Genomic DNA, 19,480 nt, shown 5'->3' with positions numbered 1-19,480 from the left:
TCCTTTGGGTCTCCCACTGGGTCTCTTGATCTCTAAATAAGTCCGTGGGAATCCACGTAAGTCCGTCAGTTATCAGGTTGCTGCTTCGGTGAACTTACACGCGAAATGCACGGGTTATGAAGTCTGCGCTTTGTTTCGCTGTAGGCGACTTCGTCTCAACCCGGGGCATCTATTGAAAAATAGCTTCACAACTCATCGGATTCCTCCAGCGTAAATAAACATTCTGATTCTGAGGTCTCCCTCGAAAGGAGACAGCCCCCCACGTGCTCCCCGGCTCATATATAACGTGCGATGAACAGGAGCCACCGGTCCCAAACGTCTCCGATTAAATATCGTTTTCCCCTTTAAGGCCACGGTGTTATTGATGGACGTGTTGAGTTGTTTGGCTCACGTATAAATGTCACCTGTCCACGCGAGTCGATAGGTCACTATGTTAACAGAACGCTATGCAATTCAATGTCAGTTCATGTATAGATATATCCGTGTAAGTGTGTATTAGGCGATGCGTCTCTGTGCGAGTCTATAGGTGTATGTGTAAGTGTGCGCGGCTGAGCCGTTCTTGTGCTATCCGAGGTGGTCTTCCTGACAACAGAGACCCCAATGAGCTCTTACCTGCAGCTCATGAATGAGGATCATATATCTTGCCCTGTGTACGCCGCTCACGCTATTCGTTTAGTTGCACAGTCACTGGACGATACTTGGTGAAATTCAGGCCGCCTCTTGGGAAGATAACCCCTGGTCCAAATGGGCTCTTACCTGTTCAAAGATAACAAACTTAACTTGATATGTCTGTAACACAATACAAAAAATGAATGCAGTACACTTGGTATTCACACCATTAGTGTGCAGTGTTATAACGTGAGGGGCAACGTTTCACAGACGGAGCCTACGGCAGTTTAACAGCGGGGGGGGCGGGGGGATGCGACGTTGCTCTGTTGGATCCCCCACGGAGTCATTCGCGAGTATTTTTTTTCAAATTTTTCAAATTTGGACCATTCATTTCATTCATTCATTCCATGACACCGGCGCTGCACAACGGCCGACTCGTTTGGAATAACGCCAAGGGGTCTTCAACGCCCCCCACCCCCCGCCACCCCTCCCACGATTAACTCGTTGCGTAATTTGTGGTAAATACAGCCGCAGTAGTAGCTAGCGTGGCCTACCGGATGCGAATAGCGAAACTTGGCAACACACGCGGCGAACGCGACACCACCACCATCACCAGCACTCGACAATGCCACCACCAGAGGTGGGACAAAGTCATTGTTATGCAAGTCCAAGTCGAGTCTGAAGTCATCAAATTCATGACTCGAGTCTGACTCGAGTCCAAGTCACATGACTCGAGTCCACACCTCAGAGGTGGGACAAAGTCATTGTTATGCAAGTCCAAGTCGAGTCTGAAGTCATCAAATTCATGACTCGAGTCTGACTCGAGTCCAAGTCACATGACTCGAGTCCACACCTCAGAGGTGGGACAAAGTCATTGTTATGCAAGTCCAAGTCGAGTCTGAAGTCATCAAATTCATGACTCGAGTCTGACTCGAGTCCAAGTCACATGACTCGAGTCCACACCAGCCACCACCGCCCCCAAAATATCTCGACAAGTCTATGACGGACAAGATAGCAAACCGCTGTAGTCGGCGCTCCGTCAACGGATGAGAAAGACTAGCAAAACGACAAAACCTTCTCTCTCTCTCTGCTGAAGCCCTCTCGTCCTGGCTAGCAGACCTCCATATCGGCATTCAACTCCTGAACACATCGCCAAAGGCAAGACTAGAACAACAGCTGTGCAGTGCGGTCCTTGTTTAAACCCCAAGGTCTCCTCCGCCTTACAAAAGTGAAACCCCTGCGTGGTTCTCAATGGGCTCTTAGCTGCTCGTACAAAACACCGCAACCCGCGCGCGCGCGCCTTGCCCGAGAGCGAGAGAGGGAGCTGCTAAATCTCGCCGTGGCCCGTAACCCGACTTCCACTCTCGCTTCTCACTCGGTGCGACTGTTGTTGCGATCGCAGCCCCCGACTTGGGTGAAGGTGTCGGGGTTCGCAAGCGACGCGTCGCCAGCAAAGAGCTCCCTGCAGCCCAGATCTCAGTCCACCAGCGGGCGAGTCTCATCCACGGGGACAGCCGCAGCCGATCTGCCACAGAGGCCTCGTTTTAGAGAAAAACCCGTGGACGGATTCTGGGCTGAGTCACTCAACCCCTGACCAGGATTTGAGTTCACAACAAGTGGCGCCACCGAGCCAGATTCCTCGATATTAAGGGCATTGTTATGATAACAACAACAATCATTGACAGACCTTTCTCAATCCACTGCTGGATAAAGACCTCCCCACGTCGTGGTTTGCACGGGATATTCATTTCCACCAAACTCAACCACGCTGGTGAGTGCTGGGCGGTGAAGACGTTTGGCAGGATCGCGTCCGATATCATTTTGCCACTGATGTTAGCCGTGACTGGGAATCCTGCTCGGCTCTCCTTCATAACCAAAGTGCAGCTCGCTAACCAACGTCCCACCGCTTCACCTCTTGTTGTATGACTCGTCATTGTTTCGCGAGAGGGCAGCTCGTCCCACGGACAGGGTCACAGGGACGCTTGCAGACTCGTTCTTCACCCGACCCTCGCCAGCCACTCGACCACTCGCTCACCTAACGCGGCTTGCAGAGAGCGAGTGGGCACGTACTCATGTATCGATTCGAAACGATTCAAAGGCTCACGACGATACATGCGTGGGATAGCGCGAGTTGGAGCTGGTGATTCGCGGGTCGGTGACGGTCGGAAGGAAGGCGACGGGACAAACGAGACGGGGATTGGAGACGAAGCAGACGAAGCAGGACAGCACAGGCGAAGTGCAAACTTCATGTCGAATGTAAACACACAAATGCACACAGCATCATCGATTATTGAACGCAATCGCGATTCCCATTTAATCGAATCGCGCCGGAAGGTGCGGCGGAGGGAAGGGGGCGACTCATGGGCCCGGACTCGAACTCAGATGGCCGCGTTCAAAGCGCAGTGTGCCAATCACTGCGCCACCGCTCCACCCTTGGCACAGCGACCTCACATTGCTGTCACATGTCAACTGTGATTAGTAAGGAATCCGAATTCGTATCTTCCATCCACGAATGGCGTGTAGTTCTTCCCGGTGAGCAGTTTCACCGAGTGAACGAACGCACATCAAGCACACCGAGTGGTGGAGGCGCGAGGCGTGGCACGCGTCCGTTGTGCCCCCCCCCCTCCCCCCCTGTGTTTAGCCAGAGGCCGCTGGGACTGCTGCTGCTGCTGTCACACATGTGGTGTCACGCAGGTGGTGTGACAGTTCGAGGCACCAGTTGCCGGCTTATCCCAGGAGCAAAAGTAGCTACTGCATATGTAGCAGCTACGAGCCCCGCACTTTCAAGGGCCCCGCGCTAAATGCTTCCAAAGCTATCTATTCCGGTTCAGTGATTCTGCACTTACTATAGTACTATACAACTTTTATGAACGACCGGGTGTTTAAGGTTAGCGATTTGCCGTATTATCTGATTGTATAGCAAATACAAAAAATACAATTAATTTACCATGCAAGTTCAAAAATTGTGTTTTAATATTTACGTGTTTTTTTTATTTTTCTATAGGGCCCCTTTATAACATATGCTTGTAGGCCCGGCACTCGCTAAAATCCGGCACTGCTCGGCACTGCAGTGATAGTTCTCCGGGCACATTGATACTCCGGGCTCCAGCCAGAGTGATTTTGCCGTCGTTCCCGCGGCGTGTGGGCACTGGCGATAGCATCGCGAAGTTTGCAACAGAAGCGACGAGACTCCCAGCGTAGACACGCAACCCAAGTCGACAAAGATCCCACCCCCGTGTAGCCTGTAACAGACTGTTGGGGCAAGTGCTGTTAGCGAGTAGCACCTGTGAAGGCCGGCACGGCACACGAGGGGGTGGGTGGCCAGCACCAGTGGCGATGCTTACACATCGCACCAGGTACTCATTTGAGGCTGAGTAGACTTAGGGGAGGCCCAGAACCTGTTCAGAAAATCGTCACTGCTGTTGGTGGCCGTGAGCGCGAATCAAAACTCGGTTCGCCGGGTTCGTAGCGCAGCGCGCTCACCACTGCACTATCGGCTCCCCCCAAATCAACACACAACTCTTGTCTTGCCGCTACTACACCAGCCGAATTGTGTGGCCCGCGATATATTTTTTTACGCGAGTTTAATCGAAGCTTCGGACATTAGAGGGGTGGAAACAGACACTTCAACAACTGAAATATGACATATTCTTAGGTTTTTTCGGTAAAGTCACGTAGGTAAAACATCAAAAATAAGAAAAAATAAAATAAAGATCACGACGTAATTTTGATGTTTTACCTACGTGACTTTACCGAAAAAACCTAAGAATATGAATCCTTGCAGTCACGAAAGCTTCAAATCTGAAATATGACAGCCAAGCGCGTCATCATAGCGCTCTGCCAACGCAATTATCGATCTCCTATAGAATACGTTTTGGGGTGCACATCGGTCTCCACGAGGAATGCAAGAGTCGTGTCCGCTCTCGCGTGGTGAGATAAAGCGCGTGCTTCAAGTGTGAGACGCAGGGTGCCTGTGCGAGTTTCTGCACGTGCGATGCGTGTGTGTGTACATTACACACGCGTGGGTCTCTTAGTCTTTGACCGCGTGGGGAGTGGTGGTTCGCGTGTATGCCGGCCGTCTGGGTTCTATTCATGGCCACGGATAACATCAATGACCGGTCCTGGGCCTTCGCTAAGTCGGTTCAGCCCTAGATCAGTATCCGGTGCGGTGTTTAAACATAAGTGAGCATTGGGAAGATAAAGGTGGCCGGGAGTGGTGTTGCTGGCCACACCGCTCCGTTATGCGTCTTGACGGAATTCAACAGTACTCGCTTATAGCTCTCGTCCCAACAGCTTGTGAGAAGCGATACGGGGGGGTGGGGGGTCGTTGCCTGCTGTATACATTTCGATTTAAAGCTTTCGTGACTGCAGGGATTCATCTTCTTGGTTCGGACGGCTGCTTGCGTTGTGGCCGAAACGTCGTGAGAATTATTTTATTATGTTTTATTTTTATTATTGTATTACTTCCCTTCTACGTGACTTTACCGAAAGAACCAAGAAGATGCTGTATACATGTGTAGCGCTGGCGCACGGCGCTACGAACCTGGCTACCTGAGTTCGCTTCCTGGTCAAAGCCAACATCAATAGCCCGCGACTGTCGGTTGCGACTCGAACGCACGAGTCCGCTGCCGTGACTCCTTCCCGTGACTCGCACCGCGTCTCATCGCCGACACTCTGCGACTCTCTCTCCCCGTGACTCCCTGCCGGACTATATTCATCATCACTCACGTGTTGATTTGAGGCTTTCCCTGACTGCAGGGATCCATCCTCTTTTGTTCTTTCGGTAAAAGTCACGTCGGTGGAAGAAATAATAATAATAATAAAAGATCACGACGTTTCAATTGCTTGTGTGGCGATTGAAACGTCGTGATCTATTATTTCTTCTACCCACGTGACTTTACCGAAAGAACCAAAGAGTGTCACTCACGTGCCCAACCCGGTGGCGCGTGCGGGGCGGGCTGCATAGCGAGGCGTGCGGGGGGGGAGGGGGAGGGAGGGAGGGGGGGAGTGGGGGAGAGAGGGGGTAGGGGAGGGAGGGGAGTGAGGGAGGGGGGAGGGAGGGGACATGCGGACAGACGGACGGACAGAGGAGGGGACAGTGTGAGGCTGTTGGGGGGTGAGTGAAGACGGGGGGAGGGGCTGGGGGTCTAAGTTATATTCTCGTGTCCGTATGGGGTGAGAGGGTGGGAGTAGTGGGGGGGGGGGGTGTCGCGACTCGGAGGGGGTCGCTCGCGACAGGTGGACGCGTCGCGCGAGCCACAGCCTCGTCAGGCGACATCGCGCTCCGGTCGCGACCAGCAGAGACGGCGCGACACGTGGCGGGCAGCAGCAGCAGCAGCGGTCGCGTCGCCAGTGCGCGGACATTCTTCCCCCGGTCCGACCGCGCTTGTGTATCCATCCTTTCTCTCTCTCTCTCGAGGTCACGTGCGGGAGGGCTGGGGTGGGGGGAGTGCAATGGAAGTTGGTGAAGAAGGAGGTGAGAGGGTGACACAATGAGGGAGTTGGGGATTGAGGTGGAGGGGGGGGGTGTTATTATTATCAGGGTTCAGGATCGAGGTTCCGCTTGCTGGTAACTGCGCTTTAGGAACGAAGTGGGGATGGGTCCATGACAGGCCACTTCTGACCCCGCGTCTTGCTGAGCCAGAGACCACCGCGTTCCGTCGACCCGCTGCTGGGGTGACAGCTCCACCATCACTGCCTCCTCCTCCTCCTTCACCTCCTCCTCCTCTTCCACATCGTCTCCGACCTCCACGTCGTCACCGCCAGAGCCCCCCCTCTCTCCCCGAGTGCAGGCGATGCCAGAGTCACGACTCTCCACCACCGCCGCCGCCGCCTCGGCGAGGGACGACGCCCGCCCCTCGGGGTCAAACTCGCGCCCGTCAAGTTCAGGGTCGCGGTCCCGGGCAGCGCTTGGCGCGGGCGACTCGGGGCGAGGCGCGGCGGCTCGGGACGCGGGCTGCTCGCGAGGGGCCACGGCCGCCTGGTAGGAGGCCGTCTCGGGAGCGGCGTGCGTCCGGTAGCGCTTGAGGCGCACCGCGTCCCGCGGGGCCTTCGAGCTCGTGGCCAGGCACGGCAGCATGGCGCGCACGTCTGCGCGGAACTTTCCGCTCATGCCGAAGTAGATGAAGGGGTTGTAGAAGCTCGCCGACTTCGCGAAGAGGGCCGCGAGGAGGCTCGTGAGCGCCGGGACGCGGTGGCCGCACGCGGAGTACATGGAGATGACGGCGTACGGGCTCCAGGCCAGGATAAAGGCGCAGCAGATGACAATGGACACCTGCGGGGGGGGGGGGGGGGGGTGGTCGAAGCGGAGGTGAGCGCCGAGGTCAGGATGGGGTGGCGACTTTGGAGGTGAAGATCTCGGGTCGCGAGCAATGCCGGGTTGTGGCGACAACTCGGCAGATCGTGATCTACGAGGTGAGGAGGCGATTGCGATTAAATGCCACCGACGGCAGGTCAGAACGGGATGACAACTTGAGCAAGCAAAGTGGCAGCTACCGTGGTTCAAGGGTCAGAATTGAGCCGGAGCCGTTGAGAACCTAGGTTCGAATCCGGGCTAGAGTCGGCCCCATTGCTGCTTGATCCGGGTTCTCGAATGAAGTGAATTGATGTTCTCAGCCTGGTCACCGATAACCACACGAAACGTCTATCAAGTTAAGTTGGTTTCGCACCTAACTCGGCTACATTCCTGGCGAATGCAAATTTGCTCCGCTAAGAACATTTCTCTTGGAGCAGGACGCATCGTAAATCGTCGCCCCACGCGTTTGGATAACAAGGGGGTCATTTAAGGACCGCCACAAGTAGTTCTGTGTTGTCTGTTTCAGCGGACCATTCTCTAACAACTCGTTTTATTCTCATTGCGATAGTGCAGGATAGACGCTGGGTCTCCTGCCATGACGCTGATTGCGCACTTGGAGAAACGTCGAGAAATGACACCGACATTTAAATGCAAAGTCTTACAATTCCACAAAGTTGGGGTTTGATCTCCACTCGCGCGTCAGCTTCGCGGAGGGACGGCGAGTTGAGACACGACCGGGATTTGAACTCGCGGGTTTACAAATGTGGGACTACCCTCGACTCGTCTCTCTCAGTTTCACTGATACATTATTATCGATTATATATCTCTGGCCTCTGTGTGTATGTGCTATGAAGGAACCCATTGCCCGAAACGTCGCCGATTATACATATCTTTCCTTTTCGGGCCACGCAATGTTATTGACAACTGAGTTTGTTGTTTTTGTTGTTGATCATTGTGTTTGTGCACCACTGCAAACGCAGCAGTAGCAGCAGCATCGCCAGACCATTGTTTTACATCAGCGAACCGAGTTGGCAGTGATTGCATTGCGAGCAAACGAGAAAAGTGCGTGAGATGGTTGTTGTGTCTGAAGGTGCGTGAGCGTGTGTGGACGAGTGGGGAGTGGTTGGCGCAGTGGTTAGCGCGCTGCGCTACGAACCCGGCGGCCCGAGTTCCTGTTAACCGGTACTAGCCCCCCCCCCTGGGTCGACTCAGCCTCAAATAACTACCTACCTGGTGCCATGTGTAAACATCGCCACGAGGGAGGCAAAGGCGGCCGGGCGTGGTGCTGGCCACCCACCCCCTCGTGTGCCGTGCTGGCCTTCATTGGTGCCACTCGCTAACGGCACTTGCCTCAACAGTCCGTTTAAAGGCTACACGGGGGACCTTTGTCTGTGCGGGTGCGCGCGCAATTACAAGCACGGCGATGCGCGTTCCAGTCCCCGCCGCAGGTATCGTACAGTCCATCATGAGCACTGTAGTATACAATGCAGTGTAGAGGCAGACTGCGCCTTCTTGGTCGGCTGCGTAAACATCGGCACTGGGGCCGCGTCCTAAATCGCATTTGACTAAATGTGTTGGCGGGCAAGATGTGGGGTTTCCATCGCTGTCACGACCCACACGGTTTACCCCGCATTCTTGTGCAAGGGAAATGAAGTTTTCAGGTCCGTACAGCCGTTTCAATACGGGCAACAACAAAAACGCTTTGTCTATTTGTTTGTGTTTCTCCCTTGTGATGGGACTTTGTAGGACGAACGTTGAGATTTACAAGGGCCACGGGGTGACCCATAAGGTCTGAATAAGCTCGGGCTACTGGTAAGAAGTCGACAGGTTTATGGGGTTTTCGACGGCGTGTGCATCCCATTGGCATTTCCCGCCCTATCGACTCTCCAACCAACGTTTACTCTTCAACAAAACTGCATATTAAACACTTGATTACGTTCGTTGTAAATCCAGTTTTTTGTGCGATGTGTGTGCGTGCCTGTATATCCATATATACGAATGTGAATGTGTAGATCCATATGCACGTACACGCTCGTATACGTATGGGTATATGCATAGTGCAGGGCATGGGTCGGCAATCAAAATAACAAGAAGATACATTTTTTGTTCGAATTTTGTATAAAAAAAAACTCAAACGCCCAAGAGCCGCGATGGGATGTGGATAGCAGGCACGTGGTCCTAAATAAGTGACGTCACGAAGCGGTCCCTTTAAAGAGGCACAGATTGTCGACCCACGCTATAGGGGTGTGTATACAAGCTGGCGTGCGAGCCCGACGACTCGAGTTCGATTCCAGCTCACGGCCAACACCAGTGAAGATTATGTGAACTGCTTCTGAGCCACCCTTAGGTCGACGCAGACTCAAATGAGCACCCGGTGCGGTGTGTAGTGAACACCGCCCACTAGGGAGACAAAGGCGGCCGGGCGTGGTGCTGGCCAAACCATCCCCTCGTGTGCCGTGCAAGGCCTTCATAGGTGCTCGCTAACAACACTTGCCCCAAGAGTCTGTTAAGGCTACACGGGAGATCTTTGCCTGTGGAAGGACGCGTCACCAGACTGCATCGTGGCCGACGGACGGAATGGCAGCAGAAGGTGAGATCGTCCCAGAAGTTCGCCCACCGTAAAGACGGAGCCATGTGTTCGACTCAAGCAGGCGTGGAATTAATGTGAACAGCACTGGGCCTGGAGGGATGTCCACAGCAGTGGAGGGGGTGGGGGGAGGCGCTCATACAGCAGTGGATAGCCGCATGGCTGATGATGATTCTAGATTTGAAGCTTTCGTGACTGCAAGGATTCATACTCTTAGATTCTTTCGGTAAAGTCACGTAGGTAAAAAATAAAATTAAAAGTTAATAAAAGTAATAATGGAAATAAAATAAAATAAAAAATCACGACGTTTCGGAGGCAACACAAGTGTCCGTCAGCAGGTGGGACCGTCACAGCTAAAATCAATGCAGTAATTTTAGCTGTGACGGTCCCACCTGATGACGGAGACTTGTGTTGCCTCCGAAACGTCGTGATTTATTATTTTATTTTATTTCCATTATTACTTTTATTAACTTTTAATTTTATTTTTTACCTACGTGACTTTACCGAAAGAACCTAAAAAGGATGATGATGATGATGCTGATGAGGCCGATGATGTGGGTTGTGGGCTCTCTCTCTACCCTCGTGATGTCTCGCTCCATGTTGCGCTGCCGCTCTGACACGTCGCCCATGCGCGCCGTCACGTGACTCGACTTGACCGTGTTGATGATGGAGATGTAGGCGAACATCATGGTGGAGATGGGCAGGAAGAAGCAGCAGATGAAGATGGAGATGATGTAGGACTTGTAGATGGTGGAGAACGTGGCCTTCATCCAGTCGATCTCGCAAGTCCCGTACCTGCGGTCTGTGGGGGGGGGAACGACAAACGCGATTGGCCGCAGTCGTACGCCAGGTTCTATCCACTGGAGGGTGGAGAAGGGCCAAGCGGGGGGGGGGCACGGGAGCTCCTGGGTGCTGCTGTGGGGAGTCGAGATGCGCCACGTCCATGCGGTGTTGTTGCTGGATGTTCCGCGCCAATGTCTCCATCACCATCATCACCACCATCACCATCACCACCATCACCACCATCACCACAGGGGGCAACTCGCCCAAGTGATGTGACAGCGATCCGGCGATTCGTCAAAATCTGGATCTGAACCGACGCATGAAGGAAGAGACCGCCTGGGTTGGGTTAGAAAGGTGGAGCTGCTGTAGAGGATGGTGATGCTGCTGATGGGTTAGTATGATGATGATGATGGTGATGATGATGAGATGGTGCTGCTGTAGAGGATGGTGACGCTGCTGATGATGACTGTGTTTGGGTTGGTATGGTGATGATGATGGTGAGATGGTGCTGCTGTACAGGATGGTGATGCTGCTGATGATGATGACTGTGTGCTTGGCTTGGTATGATGATGATAATGAAGGTAGTGATGCTGTAGAACATGGTGTGGGTTGGTATGGTGATGATGATGATGATGAAGGTGGTGATGATGAATATATGGAGGCGTTCTTCCGCAAGTTACCGACGAGACATACTGCATTTCTATTTACGACAAATCCCGATATTTCCCGTAGAAAACTGTGATGATAAACATTGCACTTTTTTTTCTTCAGGTCATTTAAAGAATACGCAAGTCAACAAAAAGTAGCTGGTATGTTGCAGACCAAGGGCGCGGCAACCAAAATTACAATGAGAGCCTTTTTTTCGTCTTCGTTAAAATAAAATAACAATAAAAACTCAATATTTCAAGAGACCCAATGGAAGTTGGTGAATACGAGATGGGTGATCATCAATAAACAACGCCGCGATGCAGTGAGTCCTGTTGTAGGCGTAGACTGCGCGCGTAGCGTGCCGTGCCGAGTCGTCTTAGAGTGCGTGGTCACGCTTCGCTAAGGAGGAGGAGAAAAGAGGAAGAAGAAGACGACGAGAAGCCAAAGCGGAGGTGTAAGTGACGCGGCGTGGCACCCACCCGTGTAGCTGCCCCAGCCCAGGAGAGGTGCCGCTGACCAGAAGAGTGACGCGGCCCACACGAGGGCAAGAGACACCACCATGCTCGTCCTCGTCACCTCGTGGGCTGTGGAGGTGTGTGGGGGGGGGGGGGGGAAGATGGGGGGGCAGGCAAGTTATGGGGGGGGGGGGAGGAGATGGGGGAGCAGGCAGGTTATGGGGGGGGGGAGGAGATGGGGGAGCAGGCAGGTTATGGGGGGGGGCAGGAGGAGGGGGGTGGTTGGTGACGGGGGAGACGGTAGTGGGAGCACGACCGATCTCTTGTTATTTTAAATACTTCACTCGCATTTGGAAGTTGGGCAGGCTCGGTGACCATGTGAGACTAGGATCTAAGGAAAGCTGTCTCGGGTGTGGACCAATCAATTTCAAGGACAGGGCATACATTATAGTATCAGAGTTGTGTTTTTTGTTTGCATTCCAACCGCAGGTATTGTGGTCAATGCAAACATGACTCCTTGTAAAAAAAAGGTGTCAGTTTTGTTGCCAGATAAAAGGGTAAAAAACCAATTATCATATGTATGTTTTGTGAACTTCTTTCGCACCGTACGTAGCCAGCCGTGCTAATCGAAGGTGCGGGGGAAGGACAGTGAACTAAACGCTAAAAGGCGGTTCTGAAGAAATGAGTTTTCAATCTCGGCCAAGAGGTCACAATGAGTGGGCAGCGTAGAGACGCCTGGGTTCGAATCCGGGTTTCAGCTGCGATGACACGGGGTGCTCGAGTGTGGCGCGTTGACGGACTGCACGCAACACATCGGACTAAATTTGGGGTTTCACTTAATGTTGCTAAGTTTCAAGCCCAGTTTTACCTTAACAGGGTCAGTTGAATGGATCTCAAACGTAGTCTGTGATATCTCCTTCCGCGGACCGTTCTCTAAAACGTGGTTGTGCATTGTTGACTGTGAGAGTTCTGAATTGAAAATTCGTCTCATTGCGTGATTCTGTTCGTACAAGCAGAATAAACTGGTTTGCCTGAAGAGTTAACAAATCATTTAAAGTCCCATAAGTGAGCTCTCCCAGCAGGAAAAGATGCGTTGACTGGGTCATGTAGCCCGCATGCCCAACCACAGCATGCCCAAACAGCTTTTGTTTGGCCGGATAGAGGGAGCCAAACGAGCGCGGCACGGGCTAGATAAGAGATGGACTGATGTGGTGCAGGAGGACGTGGAGCTGAGTGGACTTTCCGATGACTGGTACCAGTTGTGTCAAGATCGGCCTCTGTGGAGGAGGCTCGTGAAGGACGCTACTGGGCAGTTGGAGGCAGTCGCCCTCCAACAACAACGGAGAGGGAGGAGCAACGCTCACAACAACGAGCGGAGCGCCGGGTGGATAAAGCACAGCAAGTTGGCACAGTAGGGGGCACAGGTGGTGCATCAGCCAATCATCTCAGTCAGTCGACCCGTGGCCCCTGCTGGGTCTGCCCTGTGACCTGCCAGCGGGCGTTCGACACTTCACGTGGCCTCAACGTGCACACAGCCTGGCACAAGCGTCGTGGTGACGTCACCGCCACTTAGTGGCGAATGGCGGTTGTTGTTGTTGTTGGAACTCGGCGACCAGAGTTGAATTCCTGCTCATGGCCTGCACCTGTGACGATTATCTTAATCAGTCCTGGGCCTCCCCTAGATCGACTCAGCCACAAGCACGCTACTGGGCAGTTGGATGCAGTTGGCCTCTATCAACAACGAACAGTGAAGGAGCGACGCTCACTGGATCTAGATTGAAAACTCATCTCTCTAGAACTGCTTTTTTGTGTTTGTTCTTCTTCCCACGCACCTCCGATTAGCACGGTTGGCTACGTGCGGTGCGAAAGAAGTTCGACGTACATACCACAACAACGAGCGCAGACCCGGGCGACTCAATCGCAGCATGATGGCACAGTGGTGAGTGCAGGTGGTGCATCTGGCAGACATCTCAGTCAACCCATGGCCACCTGGGCTTGTCCCGTGATCTCTTGCCAGCGAGCATGCGACACTTCGCGTGGCCGCAAAGTGCATGTAGCCTGGTGATGTAACCACCACTTATTTGTGAATAGCGGCTATTGTATGTGTGTTTGGGGGGGAGCGGTGGCGCAGTCGTTAGCGCGATGAACTTCTTAGACCGGCGGCCAGAGTTCTATTCCTATTTGAACGGCTCCTGGGACTCCCCTAGATTGACTCAGCCTTCAATGAGCACTGGCTACGGTGTGTAAATATGTACGGGACCTTTTTTTTACCAGTATCAAAATGATGATGAATATAAGAATGGGCTTTACCCTTCTATGGCAATAAAACAGGTGTCAATATGTTCAAACACCAAACAGAAACCTTTTGCAAGGCAACAAGTCTGCATTAACCACACAGTACTTGTAGCAAAACATGCAAAACAAACACGCTTTGATAATACAGAGTGCTTCAGAAAAATGTCAACACTTATATGGGACTATCGTTTTTAATGGAAAACGAACGGATAATACACTGTAACATTACTCTTTGGTTATTTCGGTAAACTCACGTAGAAATAAATTTTATTTCTAAAGAAAATACATTTCTTTCGACGTGACTTTACCGAAAGAACCAAAGAGCAATTCCTGCAGTCACGAAAGTTTCCAATCACACTGTAACATGATAACAAATTGTAATGTCAACAGCTTCAAAAAGTCAAAAAGTCTCCCGCTTGCTCGCCATCGTTGTCAACACGCGCCTGGAATCTTCTCCAAGTGGTCTCCAAAGCCCAGAGGCAGCACATTAATTGTGGTTTTGTTGCAAATTGTCTAAAGTATTAACATTTGTTTTCAGCACCCTGTACACGCATTGTCTTTGAAACTGATTGGCCTGCACCAGAGACGGCCTTCATTAATGGCTTTGTCTCGCCAGTGTGAGACCAGAGCTTGTTTGGTTGCATGCATTTGGGTGTTTGGACATATGAACACCTCCTGTTGTATTGCCAGGAATGGTAACGCCCATTCTTATATTGCGGGGGGTGGGGGGGGGCTTTATATTTGGTGTGAAAGTCTGCTCCGGTGATACAAATGCGCTCGATGTGCTTTTGCCAACATCTGCCTGGCGCGTGATGCAATATTATCTCCCTGCAATTTCCCCTGAGGTGTAAAAACGATCCACGTGGATAAACTTGCGTCTGGTATTGTGTATGTGTGTGAATTCGTGTGCGTGTGAACCCGTGTCTGTGCGTGAATGCGTGTGAGTGCATGTGTGCATGTCTCTGTGTTGGCATGTGTGTGTACGTAGTGTATGATATAATCTGTGTGTGTGTAGTGTAGCGGTTAGCGCGCTGCGCTACGAACCCGGCGACACGAGTTCGATTGCCGCTCACGGCCAACATCAGTGAAGAATATCTGAACCGGTCCTGGGCCTCTCCTAGGTCGACTCAGGCTTAAATTGGTACCTGGTGCGGTGTGTAAACATCGCTGGCCACCCACCCCCTCGTGTGCCGTGCCGGCCTTCATAGGTGCTACTCGCGAACAGCACTTGCCTCTACAGCCTGTTAAGGCTACACGGGGGATCATTGTCTTTGTTTGTGTTGTGTGAGCCGTGCGAGAAACACCCCATTACCTTGGTGTGGCCGACAGCCCTTGATGTAGCGGGTGATGCTGATGACGGTGAGCGTGTTGATGCTCGCCAGGCCGAACAGCAGCGTCAGGAAGCCGTCAACCTGGGCGGTGAGGGGTGAGAGGGGTTGGTGGTTCGGAGGGTGAGTGTGCGGTGATGGTGGAGTGAACGGTTGGTGAGTTCAAGACGAGTTTGTAGGAGGGTTGGGTGAATGTGTGTTGGGTGCGAGGTGAGTGTGGAGTGGAGTCAGTGTGTGGGGTGTGTATGTGCGTGAGGATGTTGGTGAGTGTGCGGTAGAGCTGCCGTGAGGATGGGTGAGTATGGGGTGAGGGAGGAGTGAGGATGCGGTGAGTGTAGAGTAAGGGGAGAGTAAGTAGGATTAAGGTGGGGTGCATGTATGTTTAACTTCCTTCGTACCGTACGTAGCCAACCTTGCTACTCGGAGGTGCAGGTGAAGGACAACAGACTCAACACAACAAGCAGTTCGAGAGGAATGAGTTTTCAATCCAGATGATTTAAAAGTGGCACAGCTCCCAGTGGCTTATCGGAAGGAAGAGCGTTCCAGACGGCCGCCCTTGGTCGCTGGCTGAGCCGAAAGCCGCTGCTGCGAGGATGGACCCGGGTTCGCGTGATGGTGGTGCATGAGTGAGCGTGGTTGGGGTGAGCAGATGGAAGTAGGGAGGGTTGGGGGAGACCAGGTGAAGCCCGATTGAGTGTCAAGTCATGGGGGAAGGTGAGTAAGGTGATTGCGAGGCGATTGTGGGGCGAGTGTGAGTCGATGGTGAAGGTGAGTGTTGGGATGAGCGCGGGGAGATGTGTGTTGATGAATCTTGACTTAAAGCTTTCGTCACTGCAGGAATTCATATTCTTTGGGTCTTTCGGTAAAGCCACGTAGATAGAAAAAATCATTAAATATATCACGACGTTTCAATCGCAACACAAGCAATCGTTATCAGGTGAAAAAATAGCGATTTTTTTAAAATTATTTTTTCGATCTACGTGGCTTTACCGAAATACCCAGAGAATAGTGTCTCGATATTTAACGTAGCGCACACACACACGGGCGATGGCTATTTCTATGAGCTGATCCGCTTCTACTGCAACAAAGGGCCGATTCACGCCTCGACAAACAACAAACGTCATTTTCCACACCACGATATAGGCCAAGAAGAAGAAGAAGAGAAAAGTCCAAATGTCTCCGTTGCGAACAACGTCGCACGCCCTCGCATCGCCATCGCAACGAAACATCCTCGACCGCGCCAGACGGGAAGGAAAGATTATCATCGAGCGGAGTTGTTATTTGTTTCTCGGCCGCATCACGACGATGACGACGATGGCCCAGGCGACGAGGGCGATGATGCGGAGGCCGCACCTGGCATGTCCACGTGGAGTTGATGATGTAGCCGTCGTCCTGGAACACGTTGAAGATCTCGATGATGCCGCGCGAGTATCCGAACACGGCGATGCTGGCGTCGGACAGCGCGAGGTTGAGGGTCAAAAGGTCGGGCGGCTGCAGGGAGCTCCACTGGCGCGTGAGGACGAAGATGACGAGGCTGTTGCCCAGCCACGACAGCCAGCCTGGCGCGCACGCGACAGCCAAGGGGGGTCACGCAAGGGGGTCACGGGCCGTTAGGGGCTGTGGGTTGGCGCCCGAGCGAGGGATTGGGGTTTTGGTTGTGCGTTGGGGGTTAGGAGGAGGGTTTTTTGGTCACGTGTTGGGGTTAGGGAGTGGGGTTGTTGTTACGTGATGGGGTTATGTGTTGGAGTTAGGAGTAGGGTTGTTGTTATGTATTGGGGTTAGGAGGGGGTTGTTGTTATGTGATGGGGTTAGGAGGGGGTTGTTGTTATGTTTTGAGGTTAGGAGGTGGGTTATTGTTATGTGATGGGGTTATGTGTTGGAGTTAGGTGTAGGGTTGTTGTTATGTATTGGGGTTAGGAGGGGGTTGTTGTTATGTGATGGGGTTAGGAGGGGGTTGTTGTTATGTTTTGAGGTTAGGAGGTGGGTTATTGTTATGTGATGGGGTTATGTGTTGGAGTTAGGTGTAGGGTTGTTGTTATGTATTGGGGTTAGGAGGGGGTTGTTGTTATGTGATGGGGTTAGGAGGGGGTTGTGGTTATGTTTTGAGGTTAGGAGGTGGGTTATTGTTACGTGATGGGGTTATGTGTTGGAGTTAGGTGTAGGGTTGTTGTTAGGTATTGGGGTTAGGAGTTGGGTTGTTGTTACGTGTTGGGGTTATGTGCTTGCGGTTAGGAGTCGGATTTTGGTTATGTGTTGGGGTTATGGTTAATGTTTGGGGTTGGGTATTACGGTGACAGATTAAGGTTGGGGTTTTACACATGAGTTGGAGTTAGTGTTAGGATCTACATTTTGTGTTAGGGTTATGGTTGTGATTCTGTGTTGGGGTTAGGGTGATCATTAGGGGTTGCGGCCACGATTGTGAGTTAGGGTAGGGAGTGGGATTAGTCTACACTTGGGGTTGGTGTTGTTGTCCGGGCTAAGGTTATGGTTTGAGATTAGTGGATCACACAAAGAGGGAGTCATCGTGCGTGCGTGTGTGTGTGAGACACATCTGGCTGCAGCACAATGGCTTGTTGTTTTGCCTGTAATAGGTAAGTAGAGCAAGTAGGTTCCTGACTCGTCTGCTCGGACTCGTTACCTTCGTGGTGTGTGTGGGGTTATCTCCGGTCGTGCTGGCTGACACTGGGTGAAGGTCATCCTTCAGCTCATGGAGCGGAACAGATTAGATACTTCCGGCCTCGGGTTTCAAGAGACGATGATGCGTTATCGGAATAAATCCTAAAATAAATAATAATAATTCATTACAAACTAAATCTCCAATTTCCTCCCATTCGGGCATATCAGGGCACAGATGAGGCTCGCGCGTGGGTGGCATCATCCCGGACGGGAAATCTGCCGTCACATTTTCATCATCGTGGTTGTCTCAGCGTCAGCGCGATGAGGACATGGTGCGCCTGGACGTGGCCCGGATCTTATTTTAATTCCTCCGTTAATTCCATCCGATTGTCCCCCGGGTTTTGCTCGGAACGTGCGGAGGACAGAGGGCGGCCGCTGACACAGGCGATTATAACAGAGGAACAGAAACGGGAACTTTGAGGAATGCGAGACAACGTGGAAGCAGTCGATTGGAAATGTCGCAGACACCTCAAACTCATGGACAAAGTCGCTTAGTCGACATGAATGGTCAATGGTCACGATTGCCAACCATCAGGTGCGTGCAGTGCGCAGTGAATTCAGTTGAATATAAAACATAAAGTATTGGTGTTAACGAAGAGGTGAACCGTGGGTGGCGGCGGGGTGGTGGGTGGAGGGCCTAAGAGGGCCGAAGTTGGGGAAGACGGCCATGCACCACAAACCTTACGGATCTCACCGCAGATTACTTGTCGGCTGCTGGTCTGTCGTTCACTGTTGTTGAGTGAATCGGCAGTCGGTTTCCGTGGCAGCTGTTTTGCTTTGAAATTCAGGTCTCCACTCGCACGTCGTTTAAATAAAGATTCAATGGTGATGATTATGATGATGTATATTATAACATTTCAATCTGTTCCAACCTGCATCCAGAAAGCCTGTTTGGTCTGGCCTTATTTGTCTCGATGTGGTCTTACCACATTACCAGTCCTAACCCTGATCGTAACCCCAGCCCTCGCCCTAACCTTGACCTAAACCATGAACCTGACCCTGACCCTGACCCCAATTACATCTCTAACCGTGACCCTAAACCAGACCATATAGCTCGAAACCTATAACCCGAACACTAAACGTGACCCTGACGTCTATAACTGCCTTAGTCGTCCGTGGTCCATCACCAGCTATTCTAGTTGCCGGTACCCAGCAGAACTTTAGGGCTGCCAAGTTCTACGCATGGGCAACAGCGGGGAATGATTATCATAAACCTTGTCGAGTGAGTGGCTGAGCTATCGCACCATTCACTCCAACTTCCCTCTCTCTGCCAACAGAAAAAAAAATCGACACTCGTGGTGTGGGCAGGGTTGGAGGAGGGAAGGGGTGTTTGGGGTGGGGGGGGGGGGGCGGTCATCGGTGGCGCAGTGGTCGCTCAGCTACCAGAGTTCAATTCCCGGCCACTACGAACATCGGTAGCGAGTGACATCTGGACCGGTTTCCACCCTCCCCCCCTACCCCTACTCCTGTTCACAATGTCGCATTGGCCAGCCGGGGTGAGGTATAGTCAAGCGAGCACTCTCATGGCCAACGTGGTGTTGGGGAGGCTTTCATCGTCATCCAGCAGTGGATTGACAAAGGACTCTAGATTATTATCATAATTCAGACGCTGTCTCCCCGACAGACCTGGTCTTCACCTGAGGACGGCTGCTTGCGTTGTGGCCGAAACGTCGTGAGAATTATTTTATTATGTTTTATTTTTATTATTTTATTACTTCCCTTCTACGTGACTTTACCGAAAGAACCAAGAAGATTAGTATCATCATCATCTTCAGGAGTAATTTTAGTAGAATAGACCGCCAGC

At 52.2% G+C, this 19,480-nt stretch overlaps 1 protein-coding gene across 2 annotated transcripts in view; it reads right to left on the bottom strand.

Moving 5' to 3' along the window:
• Positions 1-6,001: 6,001 nt before the first annotated feature.
• Positions 6,002-19,480, bottom strand: part of LOC133347093 (opsin-5-like) — a 36,641-nt gene continuing 23,162 nt past the window's right edge. For both annotated transcript variants that reach the window (XM_061559046.1, XM_061559047.1), the window contains exons 4-8: positions 16,354-16,559; positions 14,985-15,084; positions 11,402-11,506; positions 10,070-10,293; positions 6,002-6,883 (exon numbers count right to left, since the gene is read on the bottom strand). In XM_061559046.1, coding sequence (XP_061415030.1) covers positions 6,155-6,883; positions 10,070-10,293; positions 11,402-11,506; positions 14,985-15,084; positions 16,354-16,559 — 1,364 coding nt within the window. In that variant the 3' untranslated portion in view covers positions 6,002-6,154. The remainder of the gene's footprint in view (positions 6,884-10,069; positions 10,294-11,401; positions 11,507-14,984; positions 15,085-16,353; positions 16,560-19,480) is intronic.

The sequence above is a fragment of the Lethenteron reissneri genome, chromosome 25, assembly GCF_015708825.2.
Source record: "Lethenteron reissneri isolate LAM-NWPU_2019-01 chromosome 25, ASM1570882v1, whole genome shotgun sequence".
NCBI lineage: Eukaryota > Metazoa > Chordata > Hyperoartia > Petromyzontiformes > Petromyzontidae > Lethenteron > Lethenteron reissneri.
Note: the sequence above shows the minus strand (reverse complement) of the source record. Positions and strands in the feature narration are given on the sequence as shown.